Source organism: Drosophila montana, unplaced genomic scaffold (genome assembly GCF_035044405.1).
Source record: "Drosophila montana isolate Dmon_TW-CO22-7 unplaced genomic scaffold, ASM3504440v1 contig_203_1, whole genome shotgun sequence".
Taxonomy (NCBI): domain Eukaryota; kingdom Metazoa; phylum Arthropoda; class Insecta; order Diptera; family Drosophilidae; genus Drosophila; species Drosophila montana.
Window position 1 is genome coordinate 226,991 of NW_026996956.1, and position 17,047 is coordinate 244,037.

General features: G+C 39.1%; 4 protein-coding genes across 4 annotated transcripts; 3 read left to right on the forward strand and 1 right to left on the reverse strand.

The window, feature by feature from the left end:
• Positions 1-279: 279 nt before the first annotated feature.
• Positions 280-3,043, forward strand: Sec15 (exocyst complex component Sec15). Its single transcript, XM_064679512.1, has 3 exons — positions 280-469; positions 532-1,637; positions 1,687-3,043. Exons 1-3 carry the CDS (start codon positions 394-396, stop codon positions 2,791-2,793), a joined length of 2,289 nt encoding a protein of 762 aa, XP_064535582.1. The 5' UTR covers positions 280-393; the 3' UTR covers positions 2,794-3,043.
• A 249-nt stretch (positions 3,044-3,292) lies between these two features.
• Positions 3,293-6,664, reverse strand: Tbc1d22 (TBC1 domain family member 22). Its single transcript, XM_064679513.1, has 6 exons — positions 6,214-6,664; positions 5,945-6,149; positions 5,384-5,552; positions 4,799-5,330; positions 4,332-4,555; positions 3,293-3,722 (listed from the first exon to the last, which is right to left on the reverse strand). The coding sequence occupies exons 1-6, from the start codon at positions 6,593-6,595 to the stop codon at positions 3,588-3,590; spliced, it is 1,647 nt and encodes a 548-aa protein (XP_064535583.1). The 5' UTR covers positions 6,596-6,664; the 3' UTR covers positions 3,293-3,587.
• Positions 6,665-7,128: 464 nt separating this feature from the next.
• Positions 7,129-11,363, forward strand: LOC135426436 (uncharacterized). The gene is made up of 6 exons (XM_064679511.1): positions 7,129-7,404; positions 7,460-7,643; positions 7,695-9,063; positions 9,119-9,323; positions 9,386-9,558; positions 9,617-11,363. Exons 1-6 carry the CDS (start codon positions 7,281-7,283, stop codon positions 10,511-10,513), a joined length of 2,952 nt encoding a protein of 983 aa, XP_064535581.1. The 5' UTR covers positions 7,129-7,280; the 3' UTR covers positions 10,514-11,363.
• On the forward strand, positions 11,087-14,527 carry aqz (aaquetzalli). Its single transcript, XM_064679516.1, has 2 exons — positions 11,087-11,908; positions 12,369-14,527. The coding sequence occupies exon 2, from the start codon at positions 13,032-13,034 to the stop codon at positions 13,911-13,913; it is 882 nt and encodes a 293-aa protein (XP_064535586.1). The 5' UTR covers positions 11,087-11,908; positions 12,369-13,031; the 3' UTR covers positions 13,914-14,527.
• Positions 14,528-17,047: the final 2,520 nt, after the last annotated feature.

Here is a 17,047-nt window from a genome sequence, read left to right on the forward strand (position 1 = left end):
CGAGGTATGTTTGTGATTATATGTGCATTATAACATACATTGTTTGAAAAAAATCAACACAATATGCTTGTATAGCTCAATACATACCAAATGGTTATCCACGTAACGATCAACAGCATTAAGTTGTGGTATAACAATTTTTTGTCGTCTCTGAAATTCGTAATGCTTGGAGCTGACCCCTAAATAACAGCAACAGGTTGTTTCAGTATCGTTCCGTGTGTGTGCCCTTACGAACCTTTTTACGAGTACTATCGACTCGTTTGGCCGTGTTGCAAAACGTTCACACGCAGCTGTGCTAAGCGCGTTGATCAACACGCAAAACAGCCGCAAATGACAAAATCTTGGCTAAAAATTGAAAAAGTACAATAAAGAAACTCAAAATAAGTGCACATCATGTCTAAAGTCACGGTGCAGGATATAGAGGCCGTGGATGATTATTGGGGTCCCACGTTCCGCTCAATACTCGAGGGTACGTTTGGTTTTTATAGTATTGCACTTCATCATTTCTATTGACGCCCACCTTACCCGCAGGCAACAATAGCAAATTAATCAGCGAACAGCTGGACCAACGCGTACGCAGCCACGACAAAGAGATCGAGCGCATATGCAATCTGTATTATCAGGGCTTTATTGACTCCATACAGGAACTTCTGCAGGTGCGAACGCAGGCCAAGCAGCTGCACGATGAAGTCCACTCGCTGGACACATCGCTGCGCACTATTAGCGCCTCCCTCATTCAGCAAGGCAATGAGCTGGTACGTGCCCGTCAAATCGAATCGAATGTAGCCAGCGCCATTGAGGCGCTTAAATCCTGTCTACCCGCCTTGGAGTGCTATATGAAATTCACCCAACAGGCGAAAAACAAGCAATACTATCAGGCACTCCGCACGCTGGAAACTCTTGAGGCGGAGCATTTGTCGCGACTGCAGCGGCACAACTATCGATTTGCTACTCAAATGCAAACACAGATACCCATCATCAAGGAGAACATACGCCGCTCAGCGGCAGCCGATTTTCGTGAGTTTTTGGAGAACATACGTAAATTTTCTCCTCGGATTGGTGAACTGGCCATTACGCACACCAAACAGTTGCAGAAACGCGACATCAATGCCATTATACAGGAACACAAACAGCAGGCCAAAAGCGGCATCGACGGTGGCGGCGACGATGATGGTGGCAATGTGAGTGCTCAGGATTTAATCGATTTTTCACCCATTTATCGCTGCCTCCACATCTACATGGTGCTGGGCCAACGGGAGTACTTTGAGAAGGACTATCGCCAGCAGCGGCGTGATCAGTCTAAGCTGGTGCTGCAGCCACCGCCAAATATGCACGATAATTTGGAAGCCTACAAGACATACATATGCGCAATTGTGGGATTTTTTGTGGTTGAGGATCATGTGAAAAACACCGCAGGAGAAGTGGTTACGAACAGCTATCTTGAAGAGCTGTGGTCTATTTCGCTAACCAAGTTTGTCAATGAGATCAGCATGAGCTCCTCCTCCTGCACCGACCCAAATATTCTATTGCGCATCAAGAACCTCATTATGCTGTCCATCAATACCTTTAAGTGCTATGGCTACACGGTACAAATTCTGTGGGAGCTGCTGCACGATATGCGTGATCATTACAATGAGGTAAGCCCAAAAGATGTCTCCTATGGCTACTTGAATTATTTTTTTACAGGTTCTCTTGCAACGCTGGGTTCATGTTTTCCGTGAGATTCTGGACAAGGAGCAGTTTGTACCCATGGTGGTGGAGAATGTGGAGGAGTATGAGTGCATTATCGAGCGCTTTCCCTTTCATTCCGAGCAGCTGGAGAATGCACCATTTCCCAAACAGTTTCCCTTCTCACGCATGGTGCCGGAGGTGTATCATCAGGCCAAAGAGTTTATGTACGCCTGCATGAAGTTCGCAGAGGAGCTGACACTCTCGCCCAATGAGGTGGCCGCCATGGTACGCAAAGCGGCCAATCTGCTGCTCACGCGCAGCTTTAGCGGTTGTCTCTCAGTGGTCTTCCGCCAGCCAAACATTACGCTCATTCAGCTTATACAAATCATTATTGATACGCAATATTTGGACAAGGCGGGCCCTTTTCTGGATGAGTTTGTCTGCCACATGACCAATACGGAGCGAAGCATTTCGCAGACGCCGTCGGCCATGTTTAATGTGGCACGCCAGGATGCCGAGAAGCAGGTGGCAGTACGCATATGCTTTAAAATTGACGAGTTCTTTGAGCTGAGCGCCTATGACTGGCTGCTGGTAGAGCCACCGGGTATTGCCTCCGCTTTCATCACGGACATGATCTCATATTTGAAGAGCACCTTTGATAACTTCTCGTACAAGCTGCCCCATATAGCCCAAGCCGCCTGTCGTCGCACCTGCGAGCACATTGCCGACAAGATCTACTCTATATTGTATGACGAGGAGGTCAAGCAGATCTCCACGGGCGCACTGACCCAAATCAATTTAGATTTGATGCAGTGCGAATTCTTTGCCGCCTCGGAGCCAGTGCCGGGCTTGCATGATGGCGAGCTAAGCAAATATTTTCAGCGCAATCGTCAGCTGCTTGATTTGCTTATACTGGAGGAGTGGAGCACGTATTTCCATGATTATGGCAAGCAGGAGAATCGCTATCATCTGGTGCAGCCGCAGTCTATTATTGTTATACTGGAGAAAATACGTGAGGCGGACAAGAAGCCAATTTTCTCGCTGGTGCGCAAAAATGATAAGAAAAAGCTGCTGGAGACGGTTCTCAAGCAGCTGAAGCACATAGCTGAACGTCAAAGTTAGGATGCGATTATAAATATTATAGATCTGGTTAATGGAATAGACCTGGTTTAATAAGGTAGATTTTATTTTTGTTGGGTTAATTCAAGAGCATCACGAGATAACCATAAAATGAGAAAACTATCGAAAAATATGAAATAACGCCCAAATAAAATAAGTTGTTCCAAAAACTTTAAGCTGTAAATATTTTTAAAGTTAATTGTAAATGTAACATTTATATTGTTATAAAGAAATTTAATTACGTTTCCATCAAGTTTCAAAGTGTTATTTTATGTTATAATTTCAAATTTATGCGTCAACTATAGAATATATTTATGTATATTCTTCAATATGATTAACTATATATTTCGTTATTGCATTTATTGCTATTTATATCAAATCTAAGCACAGTTTTTTAACTATTTCATTTGGGATTGCGCGTTATTTCACTATTTAAAGAACTGTATTCACGGCATAGTTATTTCCCTTTTGCTTCATGGAAGTTTTTGTAGCTTGAATATGATTTCTACTTAAATGTTGTAAAATTGTATTTGGAATTTTGAATTTCATATCTATGTACAGAAAAGCGTATTATAAAAGTTCAGCTACAAAATTAAATTAGGAAACAAAACACACAAACATAAGAAAACGAAAGCAAGAGATAATAACAAATTGTATATAATATATGATGTATGATGTTTACGTTTGTGTGAGTGTTTGTGTATATATACATATAAATATATATATATACCAGCAAAAGTAGTAAACACTAATTTCTATGTTACGTATCGTATATGCATCATTCCGGATTGCTTTTGTCAACTCTTCGTCTCCAGATGCTTGGGCGCGTCCGCATATGTGAATTTCAAGCGAAACGCCTCAGCAAGCAGCACATTTATTTGGCGATCGGACCAATTATGCGTTGGCAGATTTTGTAGCAGCAACATGAGACCCTATAAAAAATATAAAAATAATTAATACCAGAATATACAGTTGTTTCTTTAGGATGTTACTTTGCAGATATAGGAGCAGACGAGCGCTATGGATAAATCAAAAAATCAATATTTTTATCGATTGTTCCAATGACATATTATACATGACATACTAGTCTAATTTGAACAAGATACATTTTATGAAAACTTGCTCATAACTAGCTTAGAAGTAAGCAGGTCTTCGAAAAAACATTTCTTTTTTGATTCGTTAAATCGTTACAAATGATTAGTATCAATGGAAAACTGTTTAATTTCAGAATCGGAACCTTTTTCACAAAATGTGGCTTAAAAATTTTATGGCCAATTTAAAAATCGAATAGCTCAAATAAAAATTTGGTATAATTTAGTTTTTGACTCCGATATATCTACATAAGAACTGGGTGCAGTAAAAGATAGATCTATGTTAAGTTCCTCAAGAGATAGGCTGAAAAACTAGATAACTGGTTTCAATTAAAACAAAGTGAAAGTCAGACATTCTAAAAATGGTAACTTTATATCCAATCGAGACTGAGGTGTTAAATATTTCGTAATGAGATTATGATAGCCTATCCATGGATGTGTCTTAGTTACCTGAAAGTCATTCTGTTGCATCAGCTGTTCCTTCCAGTGCAGCAGAAAGGCCGCACACACATACAGGTGGAAGAGCGCAAATCCATCGGACTCGGCCAGATATGTGTCCCACAGACGGATTGTGCAGTGCAGGGGCAGTTCGCGTGTCAGTAAATTGTTCATCCAACGAAATGAGAATTGTAAATAATCAACACCATGTGTCTGTAAATGACGATGCAGATTGACTGTAAAAAAAGGAGAAACAAATTACAAATATTTTTTATTTTCATATATATATATATATATATATATATATATCAAAGGGGTAATTAGCCCTAATCGATCGGATACAAGATTTTATGTATTAAAACATTTATTGTTCGTTAACCAAAGAAGTAGGTCGCAAATTAGCTAAATGTCTCCCAGGGTTATTGATCTGCGGCATTCTACAGGTAACGGACCCTTTGCTAAGCTATAATAGTGCTTACCATCAATACGTTGTATTAGATCCTTGAGTTGATTCACCTTCTCTTGTATGCCCAGTTGAGCGAATATGTAATTATCCTGTATGCAGTCGAGAAACTTAGAAAGGCACCAAAACGAATCGGCTTCAATAATATTGCGTGTTTCCTCTGGCAATTGTGACATGTTGTATTTCTCAAGATCTGTGTCCGGTGTGAGGGCTTCCTGCAGAAAGACTATGAAGAAAGGCGTAACCAGATCATTGATGCCTTGCACATAGCCCGAGGCTGGATGGCGAATGGCCCAAATGAAGAGTATACGCTCGAACATTTCCTGGACGAGCTGCTGCTGGAAGAGCGGTATTTGTGGATTCATGCGCGGCACATCGATATGTATCTGACGATAGGTGTCCTGCTGCGTCTCATCCTGACTATCCACTTTAAAATAGTTGTGTCGCAGATCCTGGTAGCCTTGCCGTTTGCTCTGCAGCACTGCATTTCGGCGTTCGCCCGAAGGCGGCAAGTACTTCGATAGCAAACGCCAACTAACAGCGCGCATCTGCAAGTAGAAATAAATTGTAGTTGGTTTCTGTGCCCTGTTTGAGCACTTACCTTTCGCGGCACACCCGACCAACTGAGTTTTTTGAGCGCCACCAAATCGAGCTGCGGTGAGTCGAGCAGCAATTGAAATTTTTCAATCTTCGTCTCATATTCACCATCCTGCGAGTTGCTGCTAATCTTCTGCAGCTGCGGTCGTCCCGGATAGTTACGCAAGCGAGATCTATAAGAAGTATAATGATAATACAAATCAATTAAGACTAGCCTGAACCAAATCATAATTTTAAAATTGTTTTTGTATAAAAATAATGTTTGTTCGCGGGTCCTTAAAAAATAACTGCAACCAAACCGGCATGATTGCTAAATGTATTTTGCATTTTTTTTAAAAACCGATTTATATAATAGTCTATTTTTCTTTCTTCATTGAACACTTCATTGAAAACTAAAGCCTTCGTTTTATGAAAAGCAGATTTACAAACAGAGCCAAAAGGTGAACAACTGGATGAAAACGTGAAGGGAACTACTGACTATTACTTTAGATTTTTAGGCGAGGTTTAAATAGAATTTGCCTTTCCGAATTGTTTGGCAACTGATGTTGACCCTTTCCCGCCTCACCTGATTTCGTTGTTGTCATGCGATGTTCTGCGATCCTCCTTGATATCTTCCGCATAGCTAGCGCCGCCTACTATCAGATCCGTGTTGCTAACGTTCGTGTAGGTCGCCTCGCTGGTTGTGACGTGGTTTTGATTGCTGCGCGAATGCGTTTCGATGACGTTTAGCGCCACCGTTTGTGAAACCTGCCTCGATATGCGTGTGGCATCTGAAAAATTAACGCCAAATTCTATGTAAATAGTCGACTAATTTTAATTTTGTTTGTTGTTTACCCCCAACTGCTGCGGCAGCTGCTGCCTCGGTGCTGCTTATGATGCAGAATTCATCGTCACCCGTGTCCCAGGCATCGCTCACCGACTGCTGATAGTCACGAAAGGTGGACACCATGCCGCCACCGTTGCCACGATCACGCTGCACCACAGTCCCGGCGCCCGACTTGCTGGTTGTGTTGTCGAGAATATCGCGTTTTGGACTAGGCCGTCCGGGCACTGCGCGGCCGCTGTTCTTCCAAAACGATGTTGAATTTGTCAAAATGCTTGTTGGCGACTTTGCTCCAATTGCTACACTATGTGTCGCCGCGATTAATTCGCTTGCGTTTGCTGTTGTCGGTGCAATTTTTGATTTTTCTTCAGTTTGCCCTACATTATTGTCCATAATAAATATCGAAGTCCGATGTCAGTGTCAGCGTCATTGCATTTAGAACGGTGTGACCAACTAAGTGCAAGAAGTTAAATATGGCATTTACCACATACTGTTAGATGCGCCTTTATTAAGTGGGCATCAAAATGTCAAAACGGCAAACGTTGTTTTATTAAATATAAATTAAAATTAATTATAGCTAAATAACAAACAAAAAATGGCATCTTAAAATTTTGTTATCGTGTGCTTACCTATAACGTATCCCTAGATTGAAGTGATTTTTAGTATTTATTTTATTTTATTTTAACTTTTTTTTTAATTTTACGTGTAGCAAACGTATGAGATGGGGCGGGCCCCTTTATTTGTACTTTTCAATATATTAAACTCTTTGCAAATATATACAAAAGGAATACAAAATCGCTTAATTAATAATAATCAATAATAATGAGTTTATTAAATGCCGCCGGTTTGGCACTTCTAGCAATATGACATCAGCGATTTTGTCTCTATTGTCACTAATCGTGTAATCGTAAGTAACAGGTACATATGTTTATTTATAAGCGTGTGCAATTCGGTCACACTAAAATTAAAACGAGTATTATTGTGTGTGATAAGGAGGCAAATTTCATTATTCTTTGTAAAATTGCGTACCAAATTATGTGCCTAACGACCCAGCAGTTGAAATAGTCCCAGTCCAAAGATGCAAAAACAAGAGGAGATCACAACGCGCCTAAAAGAAATCTTCGAGTTATTTCTGCGCGACAACTTTTCCACTACCGACAGTGTTTACTTTGAAAAGCTTATAACGCACCTGCAGGCGAAGGGCAAGTATATTATGTGAGTGCAACAGGCGGCATCTCTAACTTTATTTGTCCATAGAAAATGCTTTTGTGCTACAGGTGCCCTTCGTCACGGATTGGGTGAACAAATGCCTGACGCTAATCAGCGATGATTTTCACAGAGTGCACCCCAAGGTGATATCTTTTATGCTGAACCTGATCAGTTTTATGACGTCGAATGAGTGGATGGTGCTACGGCTGCGTGAGCTGGATATTATGCATAGGTAATAGCTAATTTACAGTCACAACTTTGTTGACCTCATTGTTTATTTCAGGGTTGTGTTCTTTATGCAGGCGCAAGAGCGAAACTTTAGTCCCTCAATCAAACTAAGCGGCATACGCGTTATGAAGGCGGTCACCAAATACAGCATGGGCCTGGCATTTCTGCGATTGCAGCGTTCCTGGACGCTGCTCATTCACTATAGCAACAACGAGCACACATTGTACGTAGTGCGTGAGGCACGTCAGCTGCTCTACGAGATGCTCTACAAATTCTGCGACAAGATGCATGATGAGGCTGTCACCCTGGAGATTCTATCAGAGATTATGAAGCCCATACACGATAATGTATACATAACAGATAATATCAGTGATAATACCAGCGGAGAGGAGGAGCGTATACATGTCAGTGTGGATGATAATGAGCTGCTGCACAAGATTTCTTCAACGGTTGACCTGCTCAGCTATATACTGCAGCAGACGCTGGTCAGCGAGGAACGTACGAAAATTGTCTCGCTGTTGCGAGAGCACCACAACCTTGACCTAAATATCTGGAAACTAGTCGAGATGACGCATAATACGTACTTCACGGAGAAGATGCTTAGTACACTCTGCAGTTATCACTTTGCTACGCTGGTTCATGAGAAAATACTGAATCCAGATTGTGTAGAGCCTCCGGAGCAGTTCACCGATTTTGGACTGTCGTTTTTTAATCTCATGAAATTCTGCATACAGCGCAGTGATGGCATCACTTTTATCAAAATGGCTGAACTGCATCACATACTGTGGAAGAAGCTGGGCACACGAGTGCCTAAGGAAATCGTCATCCAGGACCAGCGTGTTTCATTTGAAAACCAGTTAATTTGCTTTCACATGATGCCGCTACTCTTCTCCATGAAGTTTGCAATGAAAATGGCCGATGAGTCAAAGAGCGAACTCTTTGATACATACATCATGAAACTCCTTGAAATGTCCTGCGAGCAAACGCTGCGTTTGTGCTATAGCTTGCGCGATGCCTTTATCACACCCGAAGGTCATACCAATGGCGGATTGTTCACACCGGAATTGGCCCGGAAATGTGTGCACAGTATACTCTCACTAGAGCATGTACTGGATCGCGAGCAAGCGGTCACCGTCTGCCAGGCGCTGCTCTATGCTTTGCGTGAGGTTGTCGCATTCAATCATTCCAGCAAGCACAATGAGCCAGAGGATTGCCATGGTGCGAGCACCTCCAGTAATTACTCTGATATATATCCACGTGGCTCTGAAGCTATCATCAAGGATCCAAAGGTTTTACATTCAGTTATGGTTGGTCTGCGCACGCTCATCGAGCGCTTTAAGATCACGTGGAAGGAATCCGTGGAGACAATTGGTCTGGTTAACTGCTTGGCTTTTGTGCTAGAAAACTGCAACTTGGATCCGACTGTAGGTAGTTCAAAAACCTAAAACAAACCCAGCTTAATATCTCGTTAACTTGCAGTGCACCGTGGAGGCCCTGAAGTTGGTTCAATTGGCTGTGGAGCACTTTTTGTCACCCAATATGGCGCTGCTTGTGGATAATCTACAGGGCTCGGCTTTGGTTTGCCTGGGTCCCATTATTGTCAAACGCATGCACGACACGGCTTGGGAAGTGCGTGATTCTGCGTTGGAGCTAACAACATCCATTGCCTGCATCTCTCGCATAAGTAGATCACTTTGCTGCTTTTGCATAGCCCAAATTGAATTTTTGTTTTTGCATATTTTTCAGAGTTTCCCGCATTCCAACAATTTCTTATTGACGGCAAAATGCCACCAATTGTTTATGAAATGGCCAAGCATGATAGCGAACCATATGTGCGCGCCTCCGCCTACAAATGTCTATCCAAAATGGTGCCCATCAATGCGTTGTGGGAAAACGGACTCAGCCAATTGGATTTAGTGGTATAATATTATTGTTTATATATAATATCTCACATTAATAAATTTATTTACACTTCAGGATCATCTGCTATACGTGCTGTATCGCGAAAATGATGATATTGTACGCGCCGAGGCCATACTAACCCTGTCCAAAATCTACGATCACCGTAAGATTCCAAGTAAATATAAGAATACATTATTCTCAACGCTCAACTATTGTGTCGTGGGCGATCATCACTGGGAGGTGAAGGTAAACGCGCTGTGCTTTTGGCGCATGGAGTTTAATCGTCAGTTCAATAATCAAGGCATGATTGATGGCGCCTTTCCCACTGTCACATTTTCCAAGGAACACAAAAAAATTGTTACACTAACAGGACGTGAAGTGAAGTTACGTGTAGCGAAAGTCTTGGCGGAGGTGCAGCAATATGGCTACTATGGTATTATACTTAAGTGTCTGCATGAGGAGTATGCCAAGGAGGTGCTAAAGCTGATTGTGACTGGCATAAAATCAATGAATGATAAACTGAATGAATATGACTTTGAAATCATATTAAATGATATTGAAACGCTGACGCCGCCCGTAAACAGTGCAAACTCCAACTTTCCATTTACGCCCGAGGAGCCCATGTCTGTTGAACCCGTCGTGGATGATGCTGCAGTAAATGCGCAGCAGGCTGATGATGTTATCGAATCTATATTGAATGCTCAGGATGTGCTGCTATTGGAAAATACCTTTAAAACGCAAATGCATATCAATAATGAGGATACACAGAAACGACATATTGATGAGTTCTATTATAAGCAATTTGCCGTTTCTGTGCGCGAATGGAAGGAGGAAATAGGTAAATTTGACTTGGATAAGCTAGTGAAACAGCAAGATGAGTGGTTTGATTGCAACGATAATTTGGTTTGTCTGCTGGATGACATACTTAATGCGATAAAACGTGATGATAATATGATTTCCGATTGTTATTAATTAAATTAACGCTTTCTTATGCTTAACTTTTTAGGCAAAAATTGTTTCCCCAAAAATAAATCTATTTTCACATATACTGGGATTTAAAATTTGGCGCCATTTTTGACATTATCGATATATTACAGTAATGATGACAATGAATAATGTTCACATAGCATCTAAAGCATAGCAGAGAGCTAACAGCTCATTTGAGTACAATGTGGCAACATTTTATGTGAATAAAATATTGTTGGGAATAAAACTAAAATTGATTGCCATGAGATAATAAAGATAAAGAATGCTGTATTTGGCGACCTTTCCTTTCCGGGACCCGGACCTCGAGCCAGCCAAACAAATATTTATGATATATTTTGAATTTTTCTCAATCGGAATCAATAGGAACTTCATAACAAGAATGAAGTTGCTATTGCAATTGATTGCCTATTGTATGCTTCGTCCAGCGTCCGATGTCTTGAATTGCAACTTTGTGCAACACACTCCCATCACTAATTACAGTATTTTCAGCAAGTCATAATCCGGTCACACTCTTTGACAGACTGTTAGTCATGGTGGAAAATTTGAGAAGAGCGTACATATGCGCAAGAATAAGCTAAGAAGAAAAAGTTGAATATTGATTAAAATTTCTGCAAAAAAATATATATATGTAATTATATATTGTAAATGTCTTTAATTTAAGTGATATAAATCAAATATTTGTGTAACGTTTAATATTTTAATACGCGTCAAAGTACAACGAGTGAAGCTAATCGCACACAAAGAAAAACGAGAAGCAAAAGCACCAACTACAATAAAAAAAATTAACGCAAAAGCAAAACTTTTCTTGTGTGGCACAACTACTGGATTGCGATTGCCCATGGTCGTCGTGTACTTTGCGAAAATAAAACAGTAAATTCTAAAGAAAACAACGTTAAGCAAAACCGAATCAGAATCAGTTAAAAGTGTGATTTTTTTGAGCCTTTGTCTGTAAGTGAGAGGAGAAAGCTTTAAGCGGAATCCCTTTAAGCAAACATCCCGTCGCCATTTTGAAAGTGATTTTACATACATACAAATATAAAAATATATACGTACACACACACATAACCATTAGAGAAAATCGTCAACAAAAACAATTCACAATTCCCCCTATAGAATACCTATCACAAAAACAAATTTAATTGAACTGGCAACAGTGAAAACAAGGCAACTCTTAAATATAAATGCAAATAATTTGTAATAATCAGTATAACAAAAGTGGCAAAGAAAAACCCCCCCGTAGCTGCAAAGCAATCAATAACTGCGACAAACATACAGTCGTCTTTTTCACTCTCATACCGCGTCACCAAATCAGCGAGTGTGCGAGCGAGCTAGACTGCAGCAACAACAACAATATTGGTGTGAAGAGGTTTACAACTCAAAGTAAGTCGCAATTGTATTAGTAAATTGTACGCGTGTTGCATATGTTGATTCATTGATACACGTTTGACGTCGTTGCATTGTCGTCAAATGTTATATTTTATATGCAATCTGCAATAAAACTATGTACGAGCGTGTATAGCTAAATAAATCCTTGTTTATTGTTTATTTTGTGGACATTATTGAGTTTGCAACAATAACTGTTAGAAAATAACCAACTCTTGCGCTAATTTTTTATGAGGCAACCATGGACGTAAATAGAACATACACGGTATATACACGCATGTGTATAAAATGCGGGTCGCAGCAAAGCTTTAGCGCATTCACGTGCATATGTATACGTTTGTGCTTGCGTGTTTTTTATGTACATATTTGTGTGCGTACTCGTTACGTTACTTGTTTTTGCTCAACATTCTTTTTTCCGTTTGTTTTTCTTTCCATTTTCACCTACGTCAATGAACAGGACCCGGGACCCCGGCTTGGATGTCAGCTACGACGATAAGGCAAGAGAAAAAAGCAAGAGTAAGAAAGTTTGGAAAATTAGCGCTAAGAAGGATAGCCTAACAAAACAGAGATAAATCAACAGACTGATAAACAATACATAAAGTTAAACTATATAAAGTATATAACTAAAACTGTACATACAAAACGAGACGCAAACCGAACGCAGCTACAACAGCAAGAAGACGAACAAAAGAGAACTACGTGAGCAGCCGCCCGTTATCCGCTACTGTGAGATTGAGCGATAAGAGTAGGAGAAGAGAGTCCGGTAACATCGTCACAGTGAAACAAAATAGACGAGGACAACGGAGACGGAGAGGTGCACAGGCAGCGACGTAGCAGCAGCTTCGCGTTTGATATCGATAAATAAAAACAAAACAAAAATATTGATTTTAAGTGCGTGTGATATTTAACGTTAAGCATTAATTTAGCGAATAACCAAAAACAAAAAAGGCAAAAAAGCAGAAATTTTAACAAATAAATCGAGCGAAGAGAGAGAGAGATAGAGAGAGAGAGAGAGAGTGCGCTTTGGGTAAAGCTCAGTTTATATTGAAGAAACAACAGCAGCAGCAGCAGTGTTGGAAAAGCTTTTGACAGTGAAAACAACGGAAAACAAGAAATTACTATGACATACTCGCACAATAGTGTTAGAAACAACATTAAAATGACAACAGCATCAGCAGCAAAGTCCATACGCTTGAAAAAGGGTGCCACAACCCCACCACCAGCAACAACAACAACCACAACATCAATAGAAACCGCAACCCCCACGGTAACTGCACATTCCAACAGTATTGCCAGCAGTACAAACTTCAACAATCAGCACTTCCATCAGCAAGCTTTAAGCACATCACCCACCCACTGCGCCCCCACCACGCCCAACAATCGCATGCAGCAGCAGCAGCAACGTCTGCAGAGCCAATCCGCTGGCGCCAATCAGCGTAGCCGCCAACAGCGTCAGTCGCCGCAGCAGACCGTCGGAGGCGGCGGTTTCTTCTTTGCGAATAACAGCAGGCGCAATGGCGGCGGCGGCGGTGGTCGCTCGCCACAGTCAGCAGCAGCAACAACAACCAGCAGCTTGGTGCGCCAATCGCCGGCTACAATTTTGGGCGGCGGCTTCTCACCGTCTGCGTTTGGCTCGGCACGCAAGCAACGCCGCAGTCCAACAACAACACCTTGCTTTGGTGTGGGCGGCAAAATATCGCCACAGCATCCACTGATACCCACCGCCTTGACGCATTTTGCTGGCAGCAAGTGCTTTGACGCACCGGCACCAACGGCACTGCCCAAGCCGCCGCAGCACTGGACGCTGTCGAAGTCCGAGGAGAAATTGGTGGCCAGCAGTGCTGGTCCCGCCTTGCAGAGCCTGTTGCGCGGCGACAGATGCAGTGCGTCCAAATTGAACATGTCCGGCGGCAGCGGCTATGTGGTTAAATCATCCAAGCGCAATCTTCTGGATGAATTTGATACGCACAATCTGAAGCTGTTGCTGAACGTGCAGTCGTAACGCAGAAACAACATTTACAACAACAAACGCAGCGAAATGGCAACCACAATAAACTGAACATGGAGGACCCAACACGAACCCGTCAATGACTTGCAAATAAAAGAGGAAAAAATGAAAGAAAAAAAAATTACAAAAAAATCAAAAATATAAAAATTGTAAAAACTACACTACAAAAAAAAAAAACAAAAAAAAATACAAATCATTTAAACTGAAAATTTGAACTTTTTTAAACTAAAAAAAAAAAAAAAACAATAATAAAAAAAAAAACGAGTAATGTTTGTGATCTCAAATGTATCATAAAACAGCAACAAAATTGAGAAGCTAAATAGGAAAAAAAATAAAATAAAAAAAAAAGAAAACGAAAAAAAATTGCAAAATTTAAAAGGAAAGTAAACAAATGGAAAACAACAACGACAAAAGATACACAACAAAAAAGATGCAAAATTCCCCGTTGGCAACAGCAACAACAACAGCAACACCCAGCAACAAAATTCAGCTCTTAACTTCAATATGCAAACTTTGAAAGGCCAATCGATAATTAAACAAAAAAAAAACATAAAACCTTAACCTACAAAAAAACAAAGAAACAAACAAAATAAAAATGATTTATGGACGCTTGGCTAGTAGGAATTTTGTAGAACAGTAAGAGGAGGGCTCTATATGTATGTATAACGGATACAACTTCACAACTGAACATTGTTTTATAAACGTGATACGCAAATAGACTTGAAAATGTAAATGTAATTAATAAGTAAAATTATAAATTATATAAATATGTATGAGTAATTAAACAAATGACGCTAGAAGCGCATACATAAGTACAGCTTATGTTTACATATATATTCCCCAAGCGGACAACATGTGCAACGTACCTTAAAAAAGAAAGAGAAACTGTTGAGAGATGAGCACACACACACAAACACAGCGAACGAGTATGGAAAACCTAATTAAAATCTAAAAAACTATAACATGATGATGATGATAATAATAATAAAAATAAAGATAATAAAAGTAAAGATAATAACACCCACCAAATCACAAAAGACTAATTCAACAAAAAAGAAAAAAGAAAGAAACAAAGAGAAAGTAATGAAAGACGACAAACTTAACGCTGCAAAATCAGCGCAAAATGCATTCAACTTGCCTAAAACAACTACAACTAAAGGAGAAAAATTCAACGGCCTCTCTACCTTAAGATATCATATAATACATATACACACACTCACACACTCACACTCAAGCGCCAGCCTCTCACGTATTTAGTATGCATAATTTGATATATTTGTAGCATAAAAACTTCCATTAATTTTAGTTTTTAACGAGTCCACTTCGAAAAAGAATAGAAAAAATTGTAAAATGATCTAAAACACACAAAATGGCTTTATAATTCTAATTTAAACATTCTTGAATTGTACATATTATAACTGTATAAAAATATATCTTAAAAAATTGCATATGTTATATACAATTTATTTGTTTTAGGCCATTTAGCGCGGGCGCAAACATTTTATTTTAAATTGCCAAATAAATTGTTTTTTGCGCCCCAGCTAAAAACCAAAAAAATAAACTATTTCGAAAAGTTATTTAAAAAACGATTGTGAAACTTTGTTGCAATTTCCCCCCGCAAACACGCTTTAAGTTAGAATGATGATAATATGTTTAGAGTTAGAGAGGAGGGTGATAAAAAAAAACGAAAAAACAAAACAAATATACTACTTTCTATGTAAAACTATGCTCATATATTGAAATTAACTTTAAAAACAAAAAACACTTGAACCCAGTACCTTATTTTCATTATTAGCATTTAATATTAATTGTTAATAATTAATATGTATGTAAATTATTTAAGTAAAAAGTGCCCAACCTAACCTTTTTCTCCCCCCTCCCGCTCCCACACTCCACAAGTATCCCAAAGTTATTTGTATTTTGCGTATGAGAAGAACAAGAAAAGAAATTATGAAAAGCAGCGTGAGTTTTGTTGTTAAAATAAATTTCCTTTTTTTTCGATTGAATTGGCCTCTTGCGTGATAAGCCAAAAGAAAGAATAAGAACAGAAAGAAAACCCAGCACAATTTGAGTTTTTTTTTTTTTTTTTGTAAATTTATTGTTTAACCTTTTGCTACAGCTAAATTATACAAAAGAAAATAATATGATGTTAGTTTTTAAGAGTTGAAAAGAAAAGCCAAAAAAGTCATGCACTATTTTTTAGGTTTACTTGAGAGCAAGTTGTCATATAAATTGGTAGCTTTAAAGCTTGTATTCTTCAAGTTACTATACATACACACATACACACTCATACATGTACCATACATACACATGCATATATATATGTACACTATACTACTAAGAGTATTTTATCAAGCAAAACGTTTGAGCAGTGCTCAACACTAGCCAACAAACTAAAAGTGAAACCCACACACAAGACACACATACACATACATACATACAGTTGATAGGAAGAGGAGAACTTGTCGCGCAGAATTTTGCATTTTTTTAAGAGTGTAAGCTATTAAAATAAAAAAAACATTTGTTACTGGACGTCAATTTAAGCAAAACGTACATTTGATAAATATAAAAAACCAAAAGCAAAAACAAATAATATGAAAAACAAAAATACTATAAAGAAAAACTGTACCCGAACCAAAATGGCGCACATGTGTGCTTATTTTTTTTTTTTTACTTACCTTCGAGTCGTACGAGCGCAAAACTTTGATAACTTTTTAAATAAAAAATAAACACCAATCAGTACAAATTAATTTCCTTTTTAAAGTTCAGGGGCCTTTAAGAGCCAGCCCCAAAGCATAGTTTGTCGCACCACGATTCGAAGCTAAATAAAAAAAAATATGAAGACAAAAAAAAGTTTTAAAAATCCATTCAAATTTTTATTTTTTATTTAATGACGTTATGAAATGTAACAACAAACACAAAAATAATTGTATTGGAGTTCGAATATTAATTTTACCATTTTAAGCAGAGATTTGTCGGTCTTACTATATATGTATATATGTACGTATATATATTTTTTAATTTCTTCGTTGATCTAATTTACAATTTAATTTGCAATTTTTTGTGATACTTTGCTATATAATTTTAAATCCGGTTTATATATTTACAAATTACATTTAACAAAAAGA

What these genes read in the sequence shown, in the direction of transcription:
- Sec15 (XM_064679512.1), top strand. Translation starts at nt 394, where the DNA reads ATGTCTAAAGTCACGGTGCAGGATATAGAGGCCGTGGATGATTATTGG. An exon ending in GTTCCGCTCAATACTCGAGG is followed by an intron (nt 470 to 531) that starts GTACGTTTGGTT and finishes CCTTACCCGCAG; the next exon opens with GCAACAATAGCAAATTAATC. An exon ending in TGCGTGATCATTACAATGAG is followed by an intron (nt 1,638 to 1,686) that starts GTAAGCCCAAAA and finishes ATTTTTTTACAG; the next exon opens with GTTCTCTTGCAACGCTGGGT.
- Tbc1d22 (XM_064679513.1), bottom strand. Translation starts at nt 6,595, where the DNA reads ATGGACAATAATGTAGGGCAAACTGAAGAAAAATCAAAAATTGCACCG. An exon ending in CATGACAACAACGAAATCAG is followed by an intron (nt 5,553 to 5,944) that starts GTGAGGCGGGAA and finishes TACTTCTTATAG; the next exon opens with ATCTCGCTTGCGTAACTATC. An exon ending in GGTCGGGTGTGCCGCGAAAG is followed by an intron (nt 5,331 to 5,383) that starts GTAAGTGCTCAA and finishes TTCTACTTGCAG; the next exon opens with ATGCGCGCTGTTAGTTGGCG.
- LOC135426436 (XM_064679511.1), top strand. Translation starts at nt 7,281, where the DNA reads ATGCAAAAACAAGAGGAGATCACAACGCGCCTAAAAGAAATCTTCGAG. An exon ending in AACGCACCTGCAGGCGAAGG is followed by an intron (nt 7,405 to 7,459) that starts GCAAGTATATTA and finishes ATTTGTCCATAG; the next exon opens with AAAATGCTTTTGTGCTACAG. An exon ending in TGCCTGCATCTCTCGCATAA is followed by an intron (nt 9,324 to 9,385) that starts GTAGATCACTTT and finishes CATATTTTTCAG; the next exon opens with AGTTTCCCGCATTCCAACAA.
- aqz (XM_064679516.1), top strand. Translation starts at nt 13,032, where the DNA reads ATGACATACTCGCACAATAGTGTTAGAAACAACATTAAAATGACAACA.